Source organism: Gopherus flavomarginatus, chromosome 3 (genome assembly GCF_025201925.1).
Source record: "Gopherus flavomarginatus isolate rGopFla2 chromosome 3, rGopFla2.mat.asm, whole genome shotgun sequence".
In the NCBI taxonomy this organism is placed as follows: Eukaryota; Metazoa; Chordata; order Testudines; family Testudinidae; genus Gopherus; species Gopherus flavomarginatus.
Window position 1 is genome coordinate 155,643,360 of NC_066619.1, and position 20,897 is coordinate 155,664,256.

Here is a 20,897-nt window from a genome sequence, read left to right on the forward strand (position 1 = left end):
CAGTGGCATCACTGTTGATGACAATAAGCCACTCCTCCCTCTAGCACAGTGAACAGGCACTACTGAACCAGGATGGGGGGCTCTAGCTTTTTTGTTGCCTCAAGCACGGCAGGCAGTAGATCCTCGAGGCCCATACTGAGATCAGTCTTCAGTGGTGTGCCTGCAGGAGGTCCGCCAGTCTCGCAGCTTTGGCATACCCGCTGCCGAATTGCCGCCGAATCCGTGGGACTGGTGGACCTCCCGCAGGCACGCCACTGAAGGCGGACTGCCTGCTGCCCTCACAGCGACCGGCAGGCTGCCCCCCGTGGCTTGCCGCCCCAGGCACGTGCTTGGAGCGCTGGTGCCTGGAGCTGCCACTTTACAGAAAAGTAACAAGAGATACTTCCGACTCCTAGCTTCTGATGTACATATGCTGGACAGAAGCAGTGTACTAGATTGGTACTCTTCACAGTGGAAAGTAGAGGGACACACTTCACCTTTTAGCACCAAGAAACAGGATTTCTTGACAGAAGGAAGATGAACTGAAGACTTGCACTTGGTAGTGAGCCGCTGTGGCCTGCCAAGTGTGGTAGCACACTTTAAAAAATGGCCCCTTTGCAGATCTACTGCACGTGTGCATCACAGTAATATCTGCTTGTGTCACTTTGTAACACTCATGTGTGTGTTAGTTTAGTATTTTACCCTGTCAGCACCACACAGCCAAACCAGCTACAAAGGGACCGAGCCGGATGCTCATCCTTTGTGTTTCAATAGAATTATCTAGTAAATCCCAATTCCAGGGCTAATCATTCACACCCACAGATACTTAAGAACTTGCAGCACCTTTAAGGGTTAACCTTTACACATGCAAGAATCGGATGTGGCTTTTGTATTAAAACCTGATTATTAGATACTAGACATTCACATAATTACACCTCTCATCTTTCATAAAGCATACAGCAGTCCAAAACCCACAGAATTAAATGGAGAAACTCTCATGGACTTCAACAGGTTTTGGATCAGACTCCATTACCAGGCAATCTCTCCTACCCACCCACAGTGTGGCCAGAAGCAGCCACTGAATTGTAAACACCTAGATGTACAATTTGATGCAGAGCAGAAAGTAGCAACAGTAAGGGCCATGTGCCAACATCCAGCTCCTCGCCTCCCAACTCCTTTTGTGATACATACAACAATTCTCAAGAGTAGAAACAAAAACAGGAAAGAAAATGCAGTTGCAAAATAGCCATTTATTGCCTACAGAGGGAAATAAAAGTACACAGGTGCAAAGAAAGAAACAAGCAGATATTTAGCCCTATACACATCATGTGTGATCAGTACCCAATTTCTGTAATGGAAGGAAAAAAAACGGTATTTTGTCATCTGATTTGACAACAATAGTTCAAGGTTTTCAGCACCTCCCTTCTGAGCTGCCATAAAACAGATTAAAAAGGCAAGTATAGTTACTGTCTTCATTTTGTATTGTTCATATCTTTTTTGTAAAAGTAAAACCTCTCTCTTGCACATACATGTTGTACAGTATATATTGCGCAAAATACTTCCACTGAGCTGTGTAATAAAGAGTTCCCACCTCACTGACTGGTAAACTAATAAACAAAACGAAGAGCAGGTGATTTCTGTCCGACAGTCTCACAATAAAAGTTAGAATTATGAATGACGTGGAATTCAATGGACTGGTTCAGGGAAGTCAGTTGAAGCTACAGTTGCATGGCACTTTGTTTCTTTTAAAGAAAAACTTTTTAAAATAAAAAATCATTTGCATTTTTAAAAATTACTTCAATTTGGAAAGAAATAACATTGTTTTGGAGAAAGGTCAAGAGTTTTACAATTATTTTGTGGGAAAAGTTGAATAAGCTTTTTTGCACAGGTCTAAAAATCAACTGCTTTGCTTTTCAACCATTAGATGAAGATATTTATACACTCCCATGTAGTTTCAATGAGACACCTGAACTGTGTATGAAACAAAATTTAAAGATTAGAGAATATTTTTCTTATGGAAATGTAATTGGCAGGATTCACAGTAAAGCAAATCCCCCTACAGATTCCCTCAGTTGGCACTTATTTAAGATTATATGGTTAAGCAGGTTATATTTGAGGCAAGAGGCCCATTTAACTTATGACTCTGTGTATTACCAGAAAGGAGAAAAACCAGAATCCAGTGGTGCATTTCTGAAAACTTTTCCAAAATCCAAGAATGTGTTGCATTAGGACAACTATACGGAATCTCAAAAGTGCACCCCTCTCCACCCCTCCCCAGTACTCCTAAAAGCTGGTATTTAAGAAATTTGCATTCAATGCAGACTATGAGCCTGACCTGGTTCCCATTGCAGTCAAGGCAAAACTCAAATAAGACCTCAACAGGAGCAGGATTGGCACTTAATTCATGTTTCCTTTGTGCAATAATGAGGCTGTTCAAATGCAGAGCTGAGTCAGGATTCAGGAAAAGTTTGCTCAGTTCGAATTTTTATAAAATGGGAAAACTGTATTTTAACAGATTTGTACAGAAAAATTATAGCGCAGTTTCAGATTACCCAGACACAGTTCATGTACCTAGGAGCATTATACTCCCATTGTCTAGTTTTCAAAAACAAAACAAACAAAGCCTGAGCTTGTATCACCACTGATCCAGTCAAACTTATGAGTTTAGTGACTTACAGGCAAATTTTGATAACATGGTGCACACAACACTTTAATTGCTTGGAAAAACCATACTACACAATAATTAAAAATGGAAAACAAAGCCAAAATAATATCAACAATGTCACTTGTAAAGAGAGTCACCATGATTCTTTGCTTTAAAACAAAAAGAAATACAGAGACAAAGAAGAACTTGGTGAATCTCTTACTCTTGGAAACAGTTTAACAAAAGGATGAGGCCAAGTAATATCAGAATCACTCCACCTTTCATTACTAAAACAGTGAAGGACTTTGCAAGCTAAACACGCTGTAGTATGCTGAAAAGAGTCATATCACTTGGCGTGCTTTGCCATCAAAATTGTTCAAATACATTATAGTAAAATACATTTCCTCAACTTCATACTTATTTTAGAATCTACAACAACAGCTGTCCCTGAAGTATTCTATCTTCCAGCCAACCCAATCCAGCCAAGTTTACTTTGTATGCCATGTTTTAAGATTTGCTAAGATGTTAGTCACTTTTCTAATCACTTTCAAAGACAAAACTTGATCATTTTTTCTCCCAGTGATTTTGAAATTAAATAAAGTCTGGTAAATATCAGTACAAACTGTCCTCACTACTACACAGGATAAAGATGCACCAGTTTAGAGTTCAGCATTTTAATATCCCCGCCAATCAGTTATAACAGTGCTTTGGGGTATATATGTAAAACGCATTTTAAAGTGTTCATAAACTTATGCAAGTTATTTCAATTTTGACACTTGGCATAAAGACTTCAGAAATGTTTGGGTTTTTTAAAGCTGTTATATAGAAAACTTTTTACCGATTTTTTTTTATTACTGTATTCTTGCAAAATATTTACCAATCTAACATGGAATGACTTTCACATTATGAATTTAGCAGGCTCAGACCTTAACAGTGAACTTTTCACTGTTGCCAATGTCCAGCTAACTTATTCAGCTATTTTTAATCATCCTTTTAACGTCCTCTCTCTCAGGTACTAACAAATTGAGTCATCTGTTCAACATCTATACAAGTAGAGATGAGTAAAGCTTCCCTGTGTTGCTCTGCCAATACATCTCAATGGTGTTCTGGACAGACCACCTCTACAGGAAAGAGGAAGTAATCCAATTGCTGCATGTATTCAGCCACTGATATTTCAGACTATCAATCCAGATGTTAAATTTTTAGCAAGTGTGGTGCTTATATAACCTGGACAACTGCAGTGAAATCCTTCCCCTACTGAAGTCAATGTCAAAACTCCCATTGAATTCAGTGGGGCCAGCACTTCTCCCGTGGTGTCACTTCTCCTCCTAGCAGGCAACTCATTTTATGAATATTGTGTAAAAGCAATCACATCTGAAATGGTAATCCAGGTAAATAGCTCGCTATCCCATTACCAATCTCTCAAATGATGCTGTCCGGCTCCATGTTTTTAAAAGGATTTATTTTACCTTAATGGCTTCCTACTGCAGACTGATAAAACAAATCAAGTACTTGATGGACCACTCAGGTTCCTAAGTATATATGTACACAATACTCTACAGTCTATTGAGTCATTCACACAATTCTAGGAGAGTTTTCTATTGTATTAAAACTTCAGAGGATCAAATGACAAAAATAATAGAGAGAGAGCACTGAAACTCACAAGAGTAAGGCGATTTAAACTTTTAACACAAGCAGGACACATCACTTCCCTCACTTCGTCATGCTTAGACATCTCCTAACAGTGAGACATGCTCCAAGTATGTATGTTTCAACCTGTCATCTCCCAATATAGAAGATGATGTGTCATTCCAGAATGTAATCTTAAAATGTAACATTTCCTTGTTTTTGTGAAGTTAGATTTTTGTAAATAAAGAAGAATATCTACATGGCAGTACAGAATAACTGATACTAGATTAACCATGTAAATATGTAGAATACTCAAGCCATTAAAAAAACATTTATTTGAAGATTAATGACTACTACAACTTCCTTTTCAAATTTATATGAATTCGAGGCTATATCCAACTAACCCTTTGTGATATTTAAATAGCAATCTAATTAGTATTGTTTTGATAATTAGTATTAAAAAACTCCTTCCATTCCTAAATCTTGTATGCCAAGTATCTTGCCAAACCAAGTTTTGATGCCGAAAGCCAAGAATTATAATAAAAATATAGTCACTTCAGTTGCTGGGTTTAAATCTGATTTTGATATTAACTGCCCACACCTTCCTCTTCTCAATTTAATAGATTATGGAAAGAGTATTAATAATGCACTAGCGATTTAGAAATCTGAACGGATGTAAATGCTCAAAGTTACCCACCATATTTCCCTCATATATCAGGTGTGACAAAACAGAATAATCTTGAATTAAAACCATCTTTTATAGCTTGTCTCCTCTTTATACTTCATGCCTGTGATCTCCTCACCAAACTTAGTCCCCGTGGAATCAAGTGATATGAGCCTTTAATATCTTTTTATTTACTCCCTTGTGATTTAGGTCAAAGACTTCAGAACAACGTGCTGAAAGTTAAGCTCCTAAAATCATGTTCGGACACCAAAATGTAACTGGCCTGAATTTTCAGAAATTGTGAAGTAAATGGGAGCTGCAGGTGCTCAGCACCTTGGAAAAACAGGCCACAGTAATTCCGGCATCGCGCCATGTCCCTGGAGAGAGGAAGCTTAACTCAAAATCACCCAGGATGGGAGATTTTCCAGACTTTCTCAGCATTGGCCTGACTCTGTCCCCACTGAAGTCAATGGTGAAACCCTGGGAACAGAATTAGGCCAACCCTGGGGTAGGTGCTTTTGAAGATTTTAAGGGACCGAAGATTTTGGCTACGGTTTATAAACATAGAATAACAAGCAGTCGTTGGAACCAATAAGAAAAAAGGTTTTGTATTTCTGCCGACTAGAAACAAGAGTGGCTTCAAACACACAGTAAGCTTATTGGTAAAATGAAGTATTTTCTTGATGAATGCTAGAAACAGAAAGAAAGAAAGAAAGAAAAGCTTTGAACAAGGCAAATGGGAAGAAAAGCTGGTCTCAAAACCCATTGTGCCATACCTGACTTCAAAGTGTGGTACACAAAACGTTCACACTCCTTACATCAAAATAATGAAACAAAAATATTCAGCTACATTGTACAAAATGTTTTTATATACACACACAAAACCTCATATCTAACAGATTTACCATATCGAATTTTAAAAAGTTGCCTGTAGAACGGTGTTCGATTTTTTTCTCTGCTTCCTTTAGGCAGTGCTGTTGCTTAGAAGTTGACACCAGGCACAATATTTTTAGAACAAAACCAACTAAGCAAGGAGCAGTATGTGAATTTGAACTTTTTTTCCTGTGACCAGTCCTGAGGATGCTGCAGTGTTCCCAGTGTTTAAAGCTATGAGACAAGCATCAGTGATGAAGAGAGAATAATTTTGTGTATTTTGTTGTACATTTATCTATTGTGAAATTAGTGATACCACTTTCCTAGATTCCTCTTCCCTGCCTGCTCCCCCTCCCAAAACACACACACACACACACACACCCACCCCCTTTATAGGGTACCGAGTTTTCAGTTTTCGCAATCAGAAGAATCACAGCTGCAAGAAAAGCTCAACTTCGAATGTGTAGGTTTTTCTACTTAAAGCCATGAGTTTCCACTTTAGACACATATGGTAATTTATGTTGACTTCTGGATAATGGGCATGCATGTTTTTTTATCTAAAGGTATTATTCATCTTAAGTTTATTATTGACAGAGTTCCAGATTTTCTGTATTTTAAACAAAAACACGAAGGACAGCAGCATTTCTGATCACCGGAAATGGAAGCTCAACACAGATACTGCCCCTTCTGTTAAAAAAAAAAAAAAGGGGGCAATACAGCGCGGGGAGGGAAGGGGGGCAGGAGAGAACCACACATGAAATTTGGATTAACATGCTCAGCTGTGTGGGCCAACTATAACAAACAATATCCATTTCAACATAAAAGCTTTTGTGCAATGTCAATTACATTTTTTTTAAAGTAACAAGATAACAGACATTTTGAAGAATGCATTTTGAAGCAGAGAAAACCCAATTAAACACCTTCCTGCAACAGAGTGCCTTAAATTAATTATGAATCAGAAGAAAATAAAACTTAAGCTGTTTCTGTTGCCCAATTTTTTTTATTTTCCCCCAACACTACAAAAGATTGTGGGTTTTTTTTTCAATTTATTTATAAACAGGCTCCTCTGCAGTTCATATACAATCATAGGTGAACTTTAAATTCCATTTTATACAAACATCTCAAAAATATTGGGAGTGAAGTATGGTAGGAAATATTGCTCACATTGCTAGTTAACATGCGTGTATGAAAGGAGGAAAATGGTTTGTTAGTGCATATCTCCAGAGCAGAGAACCCACCCCTCCAAAAGAAAAACAAAAAAAGAATACAGTAGCTGATTACAAAAGGTAATGTCCACAAAATTAAGTTTTTCATGCTATTCTACTTTCCAGTACTATATGCTACTTATTTTTTCAATTTATCTGCATGCCTAGGTCTTGAACACTTGAGGTATATATAAAGAGATACCTGCACCTAGAGGAAAATCTTTAAAAGGTTTTGTTTTTTTTTTTAATTTTTTTTTAATTGGTTGGTTGGGTTTTCTTGTGCTGCACAAAATTTTTTATTTATATTAAATTTCACTCAACTACAATAACTTCCAATTTTATATTGGATGACGGGTGATGCCTCCATTCCAAGGCACTTTTGAAAGGGAGTTGTGGTTTCATTGAACCAACTGTTGCATCCCATCCCACCCCCTAAACAAATACAGGGAACATTCTCTACTAGAGCCTGATTTTCTAAGAAAACAACGACGAAGGAAATATATAATTAAAGAATGGTGGAACAAGCTAAAGTATTAGTTTTGCAAGGCAGAAGATTGCTCCTTAGTATTTAAAACTAATTTACCAATTTAAATGTGATCCTTTTGAAATCTATGAATGAGACATAAATATAGGCTATTTATCTGTTTAAAAATTTCATTCACATAAATGGAAAAATTCTTTTTTATTAAAAATATCACATTTTGAGACTAGAAACAGTAAAGTGCATGAAAAGTTTAAAATATAAATTCAAGAAAATCTTATAGCAGCAAAAAAGCAGAATAAAGAAAAACTTAAAAACACAGACACCACCTTTTCCTGTTACGGTGCCATATATATTTTTTTTAAACATTAAGCCGCCAACCAATGTCTTTCAGAAAATTGCATTATGTTTACTGCCTCTTGAGGCAGAACATTTGGAACTGGCCCCCTGGAGCGTAAAAAGGAAGATTTGCAACACAGCTAATGAGTGTTAACAGTTGGGAATGAACCAGCAGCTTTTTAATTCAACCTTGATGGAAAACAAACACAAAGTATTAAAAGCATACGATGGTTATTTGGCAACTAGGGTCAGGAAAAACAATCCAAGGAATGATTATGGCTACCACTCTCCCCCCACACACAAAAAAGCACCTAGACAGCTATTTAACCTTCACTTTGGAGATAGAAGTAAGATCATTTCCAGAGGGTTTTTTTTCCTGTACCTTAGCTTAACCAGTACCTCCAATCCAAAGTTTATCATTTTTGTAATTTAACATTAGAAACAGGAACCTATAGATTGAGTTGGAACGTATTTGCTCTCCTAGAACTCATCAATAAGAAAACTTGCAGCTGATTTTTTGAGTGCAATTTCTTAATTTTATGCTTCTAAATCCTGTTCCCAACCTACGTTGCAGAAGTTTCCCATCATGGTTTGTCAAAGTAGGGAGATTTCTCTGTTACATTTCTCTCAAAACAGGCCATCCATTTGAATTCCTGAATTTCTAAACCAAAAAAAGAGCTCCAAGAAAGTTACCACCAAGTCTGCCAACCAAGAGTTCTATGTGGCATTAAATGCTCAGGTCCAAATTCTCTGATGGCACAATTCCATTGTAGTCAATAGAGTTGCACCAGGAGATGATTTAGCCCTTCAATATGTATATGCAACCATTTTTGGTTTTCCAGTATTAGCTAGATGTGGGGGGAGGGCTATACTGTTAATAATTTACAGTTTAATATTAAGTGCTTTGCTAATGTGCAAAATTAATTTTGGATGCAGAACCCAGATCTCCATTTTGAGTTCAGTAAAATAGTATTTCTAATTATTCTCCCTTACAACTGAAACAGATTGAAGTGTTGTATTTATCAGTTTATTTTTGTTTTTTTTTAAAAAAAAAAAGAGGGTTTGTTGTGCTGTGATTTGGAAGAAAGCATTAATTTTAAATAGATTACGATGCAAGCTGTGAATCTGATTTGCCCATTTTATAAACACAGCTTCCCAATGAAACAACAAGTTTACCAGTTTAAAAATTAAATTAAAATCCTGGAAAGGGAATAATACTTTGGTTCCAGCCCTAGTGCCAAATGATACCAACATGCACCAAAATGTGCAAAATCTCATATCAAAACACACAATGAAAGGAGCTTGAAGAAGCAGCTTAAGGTTGGCCATACTTCACTCCTACATACTTTGATTTACAACTGTACAGGTCCATAACAACAGGTCCCAGCCCTCAAAGGGGCAGGGCTCCACTACCTCCTGTTAGGTAGGTGTACACCGTTGACAAGAGGCAGGAGCGGAGGATGGAGTTCGAGCTGTGTTAACAGTGAGAAGTGGTCTGAAGGGATGTGAGGGTGTGGACACCCAGTGATGTTGTTCTCAACCAGCCACTGAGGATCTAAAGGCCCCAGGACACCAAGCACGTTCATATGAGTGTTGGAATAGAAAATGTAGTCAATCACACCCTATAGGGAGACAGAAACATTCTGTTAAATCAAGGACACTCACAAGTTATAGTTTAACATTTTCCTAATGTCCACTTGCTAGCTCCCAGTCCCTGATGTTAAAAGCATGTTTTTACAATTCACAGGATGTGCAATGTGGCCAAATTAGTGCTGTCTTTCTAAATATCTTTACTTTATTTTAATTGTGCATTACCGGTCGATGAACATATTTTACATTTAATTTACTTTAAAATATATTATCTGTGCATAATTTTAGTATTTAAATAGTTCCTCACTGGACGTGAATGGACAAATTTCCCTTTTAATGGTTGCTACTGTTTTGCTGGAGATAATTTTCTTAAGGCAGTATTAACAGGGCGGAAGCACACTTGGCTACATTTTGATGACTAACTTTGCAAAGCTATTGATAAGATGAAGTAACTCAATCTGAAGTTTTTTTACATGAGCTCAGAATTTCCAGACTATTGCAAAATGGAGCAAACACTGACTAGACATCCTGAAGAACAGTTTTTCCTGTCCCCGATACGACAGTTTTTTGGGGAACCACCTTAACCCTTGCACCTGTGAGGCTGGGTAGAGGAAGTATTTCCTCTTCCTCATCACAAAGACATGGAGCTTAAGTTACAGTCAAAGTCTTAGGTCTGGTCTACACTGGGGAGGGGAAGATCTAAGTTACGCAACTTCAGCTATGTTGTTCAGGTAGCTGAAGTCAGCATACTTAGATCTACTTACCACAGTGTCTTCACTGCAGTAAGTCGACGGCTGACGCTCTCCCGTCGACTCTGCCTGTGCCTCTCGCCCTGGTGGAGTACCAGAGTTGATGGGAGAGCGCTAGTCTTGACGTGATAAATCGACCCCCGCTGAACCGATCGCTGCCTGTCAATCCAGCGGGAAATGTAGACAAGCCCTTAGATGCCAACTATGCACATTCAGAAGCAATTTTTTCAATCTTCTAGAAATGCACTGTCCCTCTATCAATTGCACTGTTTCTTAAGCAACATACCTGAACATCTCACAAAAAGTCGATTCAAGTAATAATAGCTAAGCCTCCAAAGAACAGTGACCATAATATAATTAAATTCAACAATCTAAGGGGAAGGATGGTACCAAAATGCAAACAAACACAGTGACACTAAACTTCAGAAAAGAGAGAAGGCAATAAAATGAAGGGACTAGTCAAAAAGGCTGCAAAATCAAAAGTAAAGAAAACAAATTCCTTAGATTCTTGTTTTGGATGTTACATAAGGAGAGAACAGTCTCAAAAGGCAGTGCTGAACAAGAAGAGAAGCAGAAAGATGAGCGGTAAGCCAGTATGGCTCGATAGCAAGGTCCAAGAGATTATTCAAGACAGATAGATGTCATGAAATTTGGAAACCTACACCTAGTAAAGGATTATAAGAAGCATAACTACAGTAAAAGCAGCAAAGAGTCCTGTGGCACCTATAGACTAACAGACGTTTTGGAGCATGAGCTTTCGTGGGTGAATACCCACTTCCTCAGATGCATGCATTCACTCATGAAAGCTCATGCTCCAAAACGTCTGTTAGTCTATAAGGTGCCACAGGACTCTTTGCTGCTTTTACAGATCCAGAATAACACGGCTACCCCTCTGATACATAACTACAGTAGGCAATAGGCAAGAAGGAAATTTAGAGGGATTAGATGGAATTCAAAGAACAAATAGTTAAAAAGGTATAACAACAAGAAATTCTGTAAAAATATCAAGAGCAGGAAGCCTGTGCAACAAACAAACAAAGGTTGCTGGATCACCAGATTATAGAGTGTAATTAAGATAAGGAAATCAGTGAGAAGCTAAAATGATTTATTTGTATCAGTGTTCACTACCAAAGATGTTGGTAAGATACCTGTTCCAAACCCGCTCTTTGTTGGTCATAAAAATGAGGTACTAGCAGAGATTGAGCTGTCAGAATAAGAGATGCTGGTGGAAACTGTGTCTCATAACACCAGAACAAGCAAACTTTCAATTAAATTAAAAGGTGGTAAACTCAAAGCCTGTAAAATAAAGTACTTTTTCACACAACATGTAATTAGACTCTGAAACGAACTGCCCACAGAATATCACTGAGGTCAGTAACTTGGCTTGATTCAGGAAGAGATTGGACATTTACATGGATAACAAGAACATCCAGAGTTATAACAGTCAATGCTAAAAAAAAATTCTGGAAGGGGTTTTTAGACTCATGCTTCAGGGATTAAGCCCACCTTTAAGTATTTGAGATTAGGATAACACCTAATGCTGGAGGGGTAGATTATCCCACATCTGCCTGCTACAAGGCTCTTACACCTTCCTCTGAGGCATCTAACGCTGGGCACTCTCACAGACAGCACAGAGGACTAGATGGACCTTGGGTCTGATCCAGCATGGTAGTTCCCACAGTCCATGAGAAATGAAATTCAGTAGATCACCCCTTACTTTGAAATCAAAGGTGTAATTGGTGTAAGGCATCAGGTTGTTTTCATAGGCGCTCTTGAGCTGGAAGCCATGCGTGATTCTTCCTTCAGAAGCTGCGTTTTTTCCACTGCCACTGAAGTTCATGAGACACTCATTGTAACGCAGTTCTTTGAAGTCCTTATGGTTGTCAGCTACTATGCCATTGCTTAAGTACTCCACAACACCTGTTTGCAAAACAAAGATGCAATCAGTGGAGTTATTTAATTACTGAATACAACATGCACACTATTTAAATACCTTAGGTTAAGAACCACGTTGAAAGATCATGGTCTCCAAATAGGCGCAGACATATAGAGAAGAGCAGCCAGTTTTTTCCTTTTTAAGTCTCCTTTAGTGAGGTCTGACTTCCTGAGTGCATCTATATAATGAAAGGGCTCACCGCCATCTTTGACAGCATAAGCATTTCAAAACCCTGAGCACAATAAGAATACTAACCGTACGGTAGCAGCCAGCACTAAGAGTAAATTTTCTGGTATTTCTCTCCTCGATGACAGAGTTAAATAGCAGAAGTACTCCAGTATATCCATCTCAAGTTTCTGCCCTCATTTTATTTTGTCAGCTTTTCACCCAGAGTGCAATAAACCATGAACTCCGAATTCCTAAATATTAAACATTCCTCAAGCTCTTAGTCCAAAACAGGCATACCACACTTCTGATACATAACAACTACTACTACTATATTAAACTTGAGTTAAAATATATCAACCCTAGATCTTTTTATGCTTTTTTTATTATACTCAATATTTACCAAATCTTGCACATGACAAATACTTAAAGTGCTAACAACATACTGAAAAGTATTTGATATTTGCTCAAATAGAGGAGTTATATTAACTCTTTCGGAAATTTTGAACCACAACTGGATTTTATGAAGAAAGTTTTCCACAATAATTATAGTAATAGATATACTGGCATACCATACAAATGTCGGGTGGAAGGCTGACTCAAACATTCTAATAAAAATCAAAAGTGAAAAAAGACAATAGTAAAAGTGATGAACCATTTCTAAATACCTGAATCGGGCAGTGAGTTAAGATCTGCACACAGCACCAGAGGAATAGAATTAGGATCTGCTGTTGGACTGCCAGGCCTGATGGAGGCTTTCTCAAGGACATTTTTCAGTTCTGAGACAAACATCATAGTCTGAACGAGTTTTACATCTGAGTATTCAGGGTCCCAATGCATGTGGGCATTTGCCACAATAAGCAGTTGTTTGTCCACAGCATGAAGTGGCTTCATACCTGGATTAAAAGTTTTTATTAAGAAGTCAATTAGGTGAATGTACTCAATTCCACCTTGCTGCAAATGATAATGCAAAATTTCTGCCACTCCTGTATCAGCTACAAATGTAGATAAATAGAAAAAAATACTCCTACTTTCACAACTGGAAAAAAAGGTAAGTCTAGCAACAAATTAAATAAAGCTTTATCCCACACTAAAAATACATTTTGTTTCACATTAACTTTATTTGGTTACAGGTCTCATAATACGAACTTCTGAATATATGAGACAAATGGTGACTGGAAGGACTATTAACTGTTTAATTTGAGAGAATTAGAACAACTCCTTCTAAAGGTACTGAAAAAAGGATACTAAATTAAGTGTCAACTACAATTCATGCCCTGTCTTTCAAACACTGGTACAACTATGTGAATTACTCACAACAGCAGATAAAAGCTCAAAACAACAGCAGTGACAAAATTACTTACCTATTTAGCAGTGCAATAACCATTGTTGTGTTGTATACCACCACTTGTGAGAGCACAGACTGTCTATGGAATACACTGCTTGGGAATTGTGTACCTTTGGCAACTCATCCCTATTGCTAGCATCATAACTGAACATTCCCCCTCAAAGGGATAAATTGTCAGACCTATTGCTACCCTGAAAAATTAATCAATCCCCAACTATTAGAGGGGAACCACATGAATTTTGGGTTCTCTTAATAGAACAAAATTGAAGCACAGAAAGCCACCTAAAATTCCTCGCCATTCAGTGTTTTAACATAGGAACGCAGAAGTTTTTCAGACTGGTTCTTACCTATTGGTATAGCAATTTGTTCGCAAAGAAAAGGCCAAAGATCCTGGTTACGGTTGTGCAGTAAGAGTTCTATTGCTGAAACAGTACAGGTAGGGCTTTTACTTCCCTAAGAACTGAGACAGCAGACTAGATAGGAGACGAAGTTAAAAGACTTTTCCTGCATTGCAATTAGAGACTGCCTACTAATTTCTGGGCTATAAAAAAAGGCCACTAAATTGAAAGGTGACAAAAAAGAGTTGTGATTCTTTGAATGACATTTGTGAGACATCACTAATTAATCATCCTTTATTAAAACACTGTTTGATAACCAGTTAGGAACATCAGCACTGCCACAGAGATGCTGTGAAGGATTAAATGAAAAGGAAAGAGACAACAGGATGAAAAGCTGAACAGCACTAACAGCTATTGGGAGAGAGGGTCAGCACTCCTGCCTGGGGCAAAGTAAAGTAAAATCAAAGTAGGGGAGAATGAGAGTCTTGAGTAGAATACCAAATGCCTGATGCTCCTTGTGTCATATCTAACGTCAGAGTGACCAAGAAATTTCCCACTTTATAAGAGCTTTCATCAAAGTAGCCTACCGAACAGTGCTCCATTGCAAACATTTGGCCAAGAATCTTATATGCAGTAATATCTTACATGACTAGTCTACAGAGGAGCAATTCACTTATTAAAAAAATTACATCTGAACAAATACTGCCTATTATCAATACACACGATAGCAGTAGTGGTTATACTGACCTGCTCCAAATAATTCTTTGTGCACCTCTAACACCACAGCAACTCCAATGTTGTCCTTTGTCATCACTCTGTTTAACATGGCTTCTGATCCTTCAGAGTTAGCCATTGCCACCTGGTTAAACTCCACTGTGTGCTTCTGCACCAATGTAAATCTGGAAAAAAAAAACCCACGAATGTAAAAAGTAAAGACAAAACACACAGCAAAATATGGACAGCATTCTCCATAAGTAGGCAGTTGCATTAAAAACCATTTTAAAGTTCACCATAAACATCCAATTTCTCATTCCCTGTATAGTTCCCAAAGGTGCCAAATGAGATCAGGGGCATATTGTCTCACTCACACTCAGATACTCTAAAAGACTATTCTTGCCCCCAAAAGCACACAACCTAAAAAAGGCCAGGGGAAAATGAAGGATGGAGGAGGTAAAATACATGCAATTTATTTTCAGAGGTTTGTTTTGGTTAAATTATAGCTAGGAAAGTTGACTACATGTAGGGTCAGATAGACAATTATATGATGGCTCTGATTTCTTATAGGTATTATGGTAGAGATGCGCTGAAGTTTGTTCTTAGTGTCTCTGTGCATCCATCCCTCACAGACAACCCTTATCCAAAACTACCTGAACCATCCCAAACGAGGAAAATTTCAACCCAAAAAGGCAGACTATTTTCTTTTCTTTTCTTTTTTTTAAAAAGGTATGAACTGGAGTTACAATGGAAGCATCACATAATCTTAAATTACAGCAAGTTACAACCACCAGCACACTATAAATCAGAGAGAATAAAGTTTCATTGATGCAAGATTGGCAAATGATTCATGAGATTTTGCACAAGGAGAAAAAGGATTGCGTACAGCGCTGCTTTCCCCACTCGACCTACAGTTTCTGGTATTTACAGCACAAAACTATAGCTCTCTTCACAAAACAGAGATTACAAAAGCATACCCACTTTAAAGTCAAAATACAGACGGTGGGCCTATGCCTGCAAGAAACCTCTAGATGTAAAAATCTGTCTTTGCCTGTATAGTATGTAGATTTTAGAAACTTAGTATCAGTAGAGTGAATCTATTCCATTAATTCAGTTCATATCCCTTTCTTGCAGGGGAATATTTTGTGTATAATCTGCAAAGTGAATGGAAAGATACCATTTTAAGTACACCACTAACAGAAGCACAACTCTGTTGTTTGACAATGAAAAAAAACGTACTTCACATTAATTTCAATTTTTAGCTTTACGGCATACAAATTTGGTTGCCACCCTTGCAGCAAACTGATAGTTTCATTAATTTTTTTCAGACTTCAGGAAAAGTGTTTCCAGTGCTGTGGTTTGATTCTTTACATTTATAAAAAGAGAAGAGATCTGTGAAGCTGCCCCTTACTTTTCAGTTTTGAAGAATATTGCACAGCCATCCACATGCTTTCTCTCCTGCTCAGACATGATTTTGGCACGTGACTTTGGAGAAAAAAATCCATCATACCCACGCTCTTTTAATGCTGGCAGAAAGAGGGTGAAGTATTGCTCTGTTTCCACTTCCTGGAATTTAATACAGTTAACATCACAATGAAGAAAATCAGTGACAGGTTAATTAAATAAGTAAATCCTCCCACCACTCTATGTACCCAACCAATACAAGCATATGTTGTCAAATAACTTGTTGCCAAAACCACACATTTATGTTGCTTACACAGAACATTACATCACATTTTAGACTAGTTATGTGATGTATGAGAAACAGATTAGGATTCCTGCATATCAAAATTAAAAGGATGTTTTAAGAAGGAAAAGTGGCAGACGTATTTTGAGAAGTTGTCCTGAACATCAACAGGAAACCACACCAGTTGTTTTTGACAGCTAAAAAGTGGATACTTTCCTAGGTTAAAAATTCTTAGTATGCAGCAGCCATTAGTGTTTGGCTTGGTGAGCTCTCTTTTACTGAAGGGTTCTCCCCATTCTAGAACGTATTTTCTTGGACACCAAACACCACTGCTACTCAGCTTATGTCAGCTTTTTAATTCATGCAGTTATTCTCTTCTTCTTGGGTGATGGTTTTTATTCTTATAATACATTATATCTTGTTTAAAAACAAAAAAGTAGATCATCTTTAAAGCCAGCACCACTTAACTGTACTCAACACCTAGGATAAACTCCTACCAACATGATACCAACATGTGTGTCAATTCACCGGATCACAGCTTAACTTTTAAGCGTGAGTGTAGTCCCCTTTGATTTCAACTGGACTGTTCACATGCTTGAAGTTAAGCATATACGCAAGCGCTACGCTGGGTAAGAGTCACAGCGGGGGATTGGAGGAAACAGTTTTTTGGTTAAAACACAATTTCTTCCTTTACTCAGTAAAGCCTGTTGATGTATAACAACCCAAGTAGTAAAATATTTAGGAGGCTTATAGATAATAAGCAGAAATTCTAATGCAAGTTATGTATTAGTTTAGCTAGTTTTCTATCATTTTAAAATTACAAAGCAACTATGCATGCATTCTGTAACAAACACTTTGAGGTTCACCACTAACAGTGAGGAAAAAATGCTTTGAACAGAATATTGGCTCAAAAGGTGGTATTCTGTTTTCAGATAAAAGTCAAAAAATTATTGTTTTCTTACTGTTACCTGAAGACTAATGATATCTGCATCCCAGTTCACGATTTCTTCCATGATTCCCTTTTTTCTATACTCCCAATTTAATGCCCAGGATGGGCAGTAGCCATATAGCTGCCGGGTGGCATATTTATCACATAACACATTGTAACACATAACTGTGAATGAAGCTAGGAGGAAACATAAGAGGGAATTACTGATGAATATAGATAAAACATAGTATCAGAGGGGTAGCCGTGTTAGTCTGGATCTGTAAAAGCAGCAAAGAATCCTGTGGCACCTTATAGACTAACAGACGTTTTGGAGCATGAGCTTTCGTGGGTGAATACCCACTTCCTCACATGCATCTGAGGAAGTGGGTATTCACCCACGAAAGCTCATGCTCCAAAACGTCTGTTTGTCTATAAGGTGCCACAGGATTCTTTGCTGCTTTTATAGATAAAACATAGTATTTTTTCTTAAGATACCTATTGTTGTATGTTACCTCCCCTGTGTTGGACAGTAAGTCAATATGTCAATAAGAGCACTGGATTTTTTCCCCAAGAGTTTAATTGACTGGAGTCCTTTGAGCCAACAACTGGCATAAAAGGCTAAACTCTGGGGAAAAGCACCTCTCACTTGCATGTGCAAATTATTATGCATTTGTTTGTGCAAAAGGTAACTGTTTGCAGAGTTCTTAGTTGCTTGGCCTATGTTTGCATTACTATCCATTTTGGGCATACTAACACCTGGAAACAACTATTGTTGAAATAAAGAACAGTGGTCGGTGCACACATGCATCTCCCATTGACATCAATGGGAGTTGTAAATGCAACGATACATCAATCAGGTCCCTATTTTAGGGTATGTTTTTCACTTTAGTGACTCAGCAAGAATCTGGAGGAGGCAAGGGTCTTTACAGGATTATTGTTTGGGAAAAGCAAGGAATATAGCGGAAACGATTGCTAATTGAGCCGAGAGCTAATATCTATTGCTTTAGCTACTTTAAGGAGGCAGGAGATTAACCTTTTTTTTTTTTTTTTTTAAATTAAACAGCACAGTAAGTTGATGTATGCATGTCCAGCAGAAGGCTAAATATAGCAGAAATGTCATGAATAACCTTTTTGGAGAAAACACTGACAATGTTCCATCCATAGTTTACAACTATAAATCTGTTATTAAAAAAAAGAAACCTTCACAGAATCACTGGCAGCCTTAATTATTCGCTACACTAATGGCATTGGTGCAATACTGTGCCTCTGAAGCCACATTATTCTCTGAAGACTCTACTGTGTTATCACTAAAGTAATGCATTTCAGTTTGAACAGAAAAAAGTATTCTTGTTCTAAAACAAGCAATTTTATTAACAAGAAAAAAAAAGGAGGAGAGAGAGGAACTTGTACGGGACCAAGGAAAGCTGTTCCATTTTTAATTTTTTTTTCTTGAAGTGGATGTTTGCAGTTCAGTACAAGCAGCGGCAGAGGGCACCAAACTAACTTCAGTACCAGGCATTCCTGTGCTTGTCCTATTGCAGCTGAAGACCCAGGGGAGCAGAGAGAAGAAAAGGAAAACAAAAACAGATCCAAGAGCTTCTGGAACTACATTCAGTAGCAGTCTAGAGGTGTTGCCTGTGGTATTTGTGTGCAGTTATTTGATGATTTTCACTATTTCTGTGAAACGGTCATGAAAGTTTCCTTGGTTTAAGTCAAACTCAATTTGGTATCTGCCTTATCAGGGCAGTCACTGGCTGTACACCTAGGAGACACTAAGCTCTGACCTTGGGAAGGTAACAGCTTTTGCAACAAGTGAAAAGCACAGGCAAGGCTGTGTTATTCTTCTCAACTGGTGTCACAAAACACCTAGAGGGGGCCACTGTGGGCACAGGGAAGACCCCATAACAGTTCACGGCTTTTTTTTTCTTAAACTTTAATTCTCTGTATGATTTAGAGATTATTGCAGTCAGTTAGCAATAATCTAAACAGATCTTTGCCATAGACTAAATTGTAGAAAGTTTAAAAATATGCTGTTTTTTTTAAGACTGACCCAAATTTTAAAGACATAAAACTTAATACTGTCAGTTAAGTACAAACATTTGACATGTTTTTCAAATGTCAACAAAGCATTGACAGAAAAGGAGGGAGAAAGGCCACAAAGTTACCTGAGGGCAGAATTTGGTCTCGTTCTTTTAAAGTAATCCACGGCCTTGAAGGCAGCTGCTCTGGATGAACTGAAATTAGAAACACTAAATTAAATGAATCACTTTTGTAAGTATCAATGTAAGTCACTATCTTAATTTACAATCAAGCTGATGGCTCAGCAGCATTGCTCCATAGTGTGCTAGACAAACCCAGAGAGGAGCTATGCCCCAGTCACATGAAATTTCAAAGCCTGTTTAGGCTCAAGGAAAGAAAGGGGTATGAAATATCATACGAAGGCCTAAAATTTGTACGTGCAATAAAATAACAAATACAGCAATCCTGTAGATTCTCCGTGGTTTATCAGCACCTGGGAATCCTCTGTTGCTCTTAATATATCACAAGGCAGTCACTGAAACACTTCTGCCTCACTGTGAAGTTGCCATTTGACCAAATTTTCTCATCTGGTATTGTTACTGAAATCCCTCTTCCTGGGGACCTTATTTACACCAGTCAGTTTGCATATACTGCATGATTGGCAATAAAACTACAAAGGCCTTTGTCCAAGAAAAAAAAGTCTTTTTTTAAAAAATGGTATTAAGGAAATTGTGTGTAATAGTTTTACAACACATACCAGTCAGGTCCAGGTCTGATGGACTGACTTTTCTTTATTCAATTTGCATATAAACTGCAGTTTCTAACAAAGTGCACTAAAGAAAAGTTAAGGGAAATCATTAATGTTTAAAGAATGTCTTACCAAAAGAAACCCATACATCTTTTTAAGGTTTGTATTTCATACTTCTTCAAAAAGACAAAGTCTGTTTGTAGGCAGGATGACAGAGTTAATTTCTCAAATACACCAAATACTTTAAAAAAATAAAACAACCCTACAACCAACCTCTGTTTCAGTTTGTGTCCAAATATTTGGAGAAGGGAAACGGGACACAAGCTAAAATATTCAGCAGTGAATTAAGAGTGGCTAAGTTATAACCCCATAAGGACAGGATTTAAAACAAATGTGTGAGATCCTTAATCATAGTGGTATTTCTGGACTGAAGTTTATGAGCACTTCAAATCATGCTGCTTGTAATCTGAATATAATAAAAGTAAAAAGTACCAAAATAGGAAACTGAAGCCCTCTGTTTACTAATAAGGTCTAAAGCAGGGGTGGGCAAACTACTGTCTACAGGCCTATTAAACCATTTAATCAGGCCCTCAGCTCAAGTATGGAAGCGGGTCAGGGTCAGGGTCAGGGTCTGCAATTCCCAGCCAATGGGAGCTGCAGGGGTGGTGCCTGTGGATGGGGCAGCACAAAGAGCCGCTTGGCTGCACCTCAGAGCTGGAGGGGGAACATGCTTCCGGGAGCTGTCTGCGGTAAGTGCCGCCCGTAGCCTGCATTCCTGAGCCCCACCGTGCCCCAACAGCCTGCCCAATCCCTGACCCCTCCTGCCCTCCAAACCACTTGGTCCCAGCCCCGAGCACTCTC

At 38.0% G+C, this 20,897-nt stretch overlaps 1 protein-coding gene across 3 annotated transcripts in view; it reads right to left on the reverse strand.

Moving 5' to 3' along the window:
• Positions 1-1,209: 1,209 nt before the first annotated feature.
• Positions 1,210-20,897, reverse strand: part of CNOT6L (CCR4-NOT transcription complex subunit 6 like) — a 68,476-nt gene continuing 48,788 nt past the window's right edge. For all 3 annotated transcript variants that reach the window (XM_050945153.1, XM_050945151.1, XM_050945152.1), the window contains 7 exons: positions 19,435-19,503; positions 17,310-17,467; positions 16,066-16,220; positions 14,688-14,839; positions 12,923-13,150; positions 11,871-12,073; positions 1,210-9,436 (listed from right to left, as the gene is read on the reverse strand). In XM_050945153.1, coding sequence (XP_050801110.1) covers positions 9,224-9,436; positions 11,871-12,073; positions 12,923-13,150; positions 14,688-14,839; positions 16,066-16,220; positions 17,310-17,467; positions 19,435-19,503 — 1,178 coding nt within the window. In that variant the 3' untranslated portion in view covers positions 1,210-9,223. The remainder of the gene's footprint in view (positions 9,437-11,870; positions 12,074-12,922; positions 13,151-14,687; positions 14,840-16,065; positions 16,221-17,309; positions 17,468-19,434; positions 19,504-20,897) is intronic.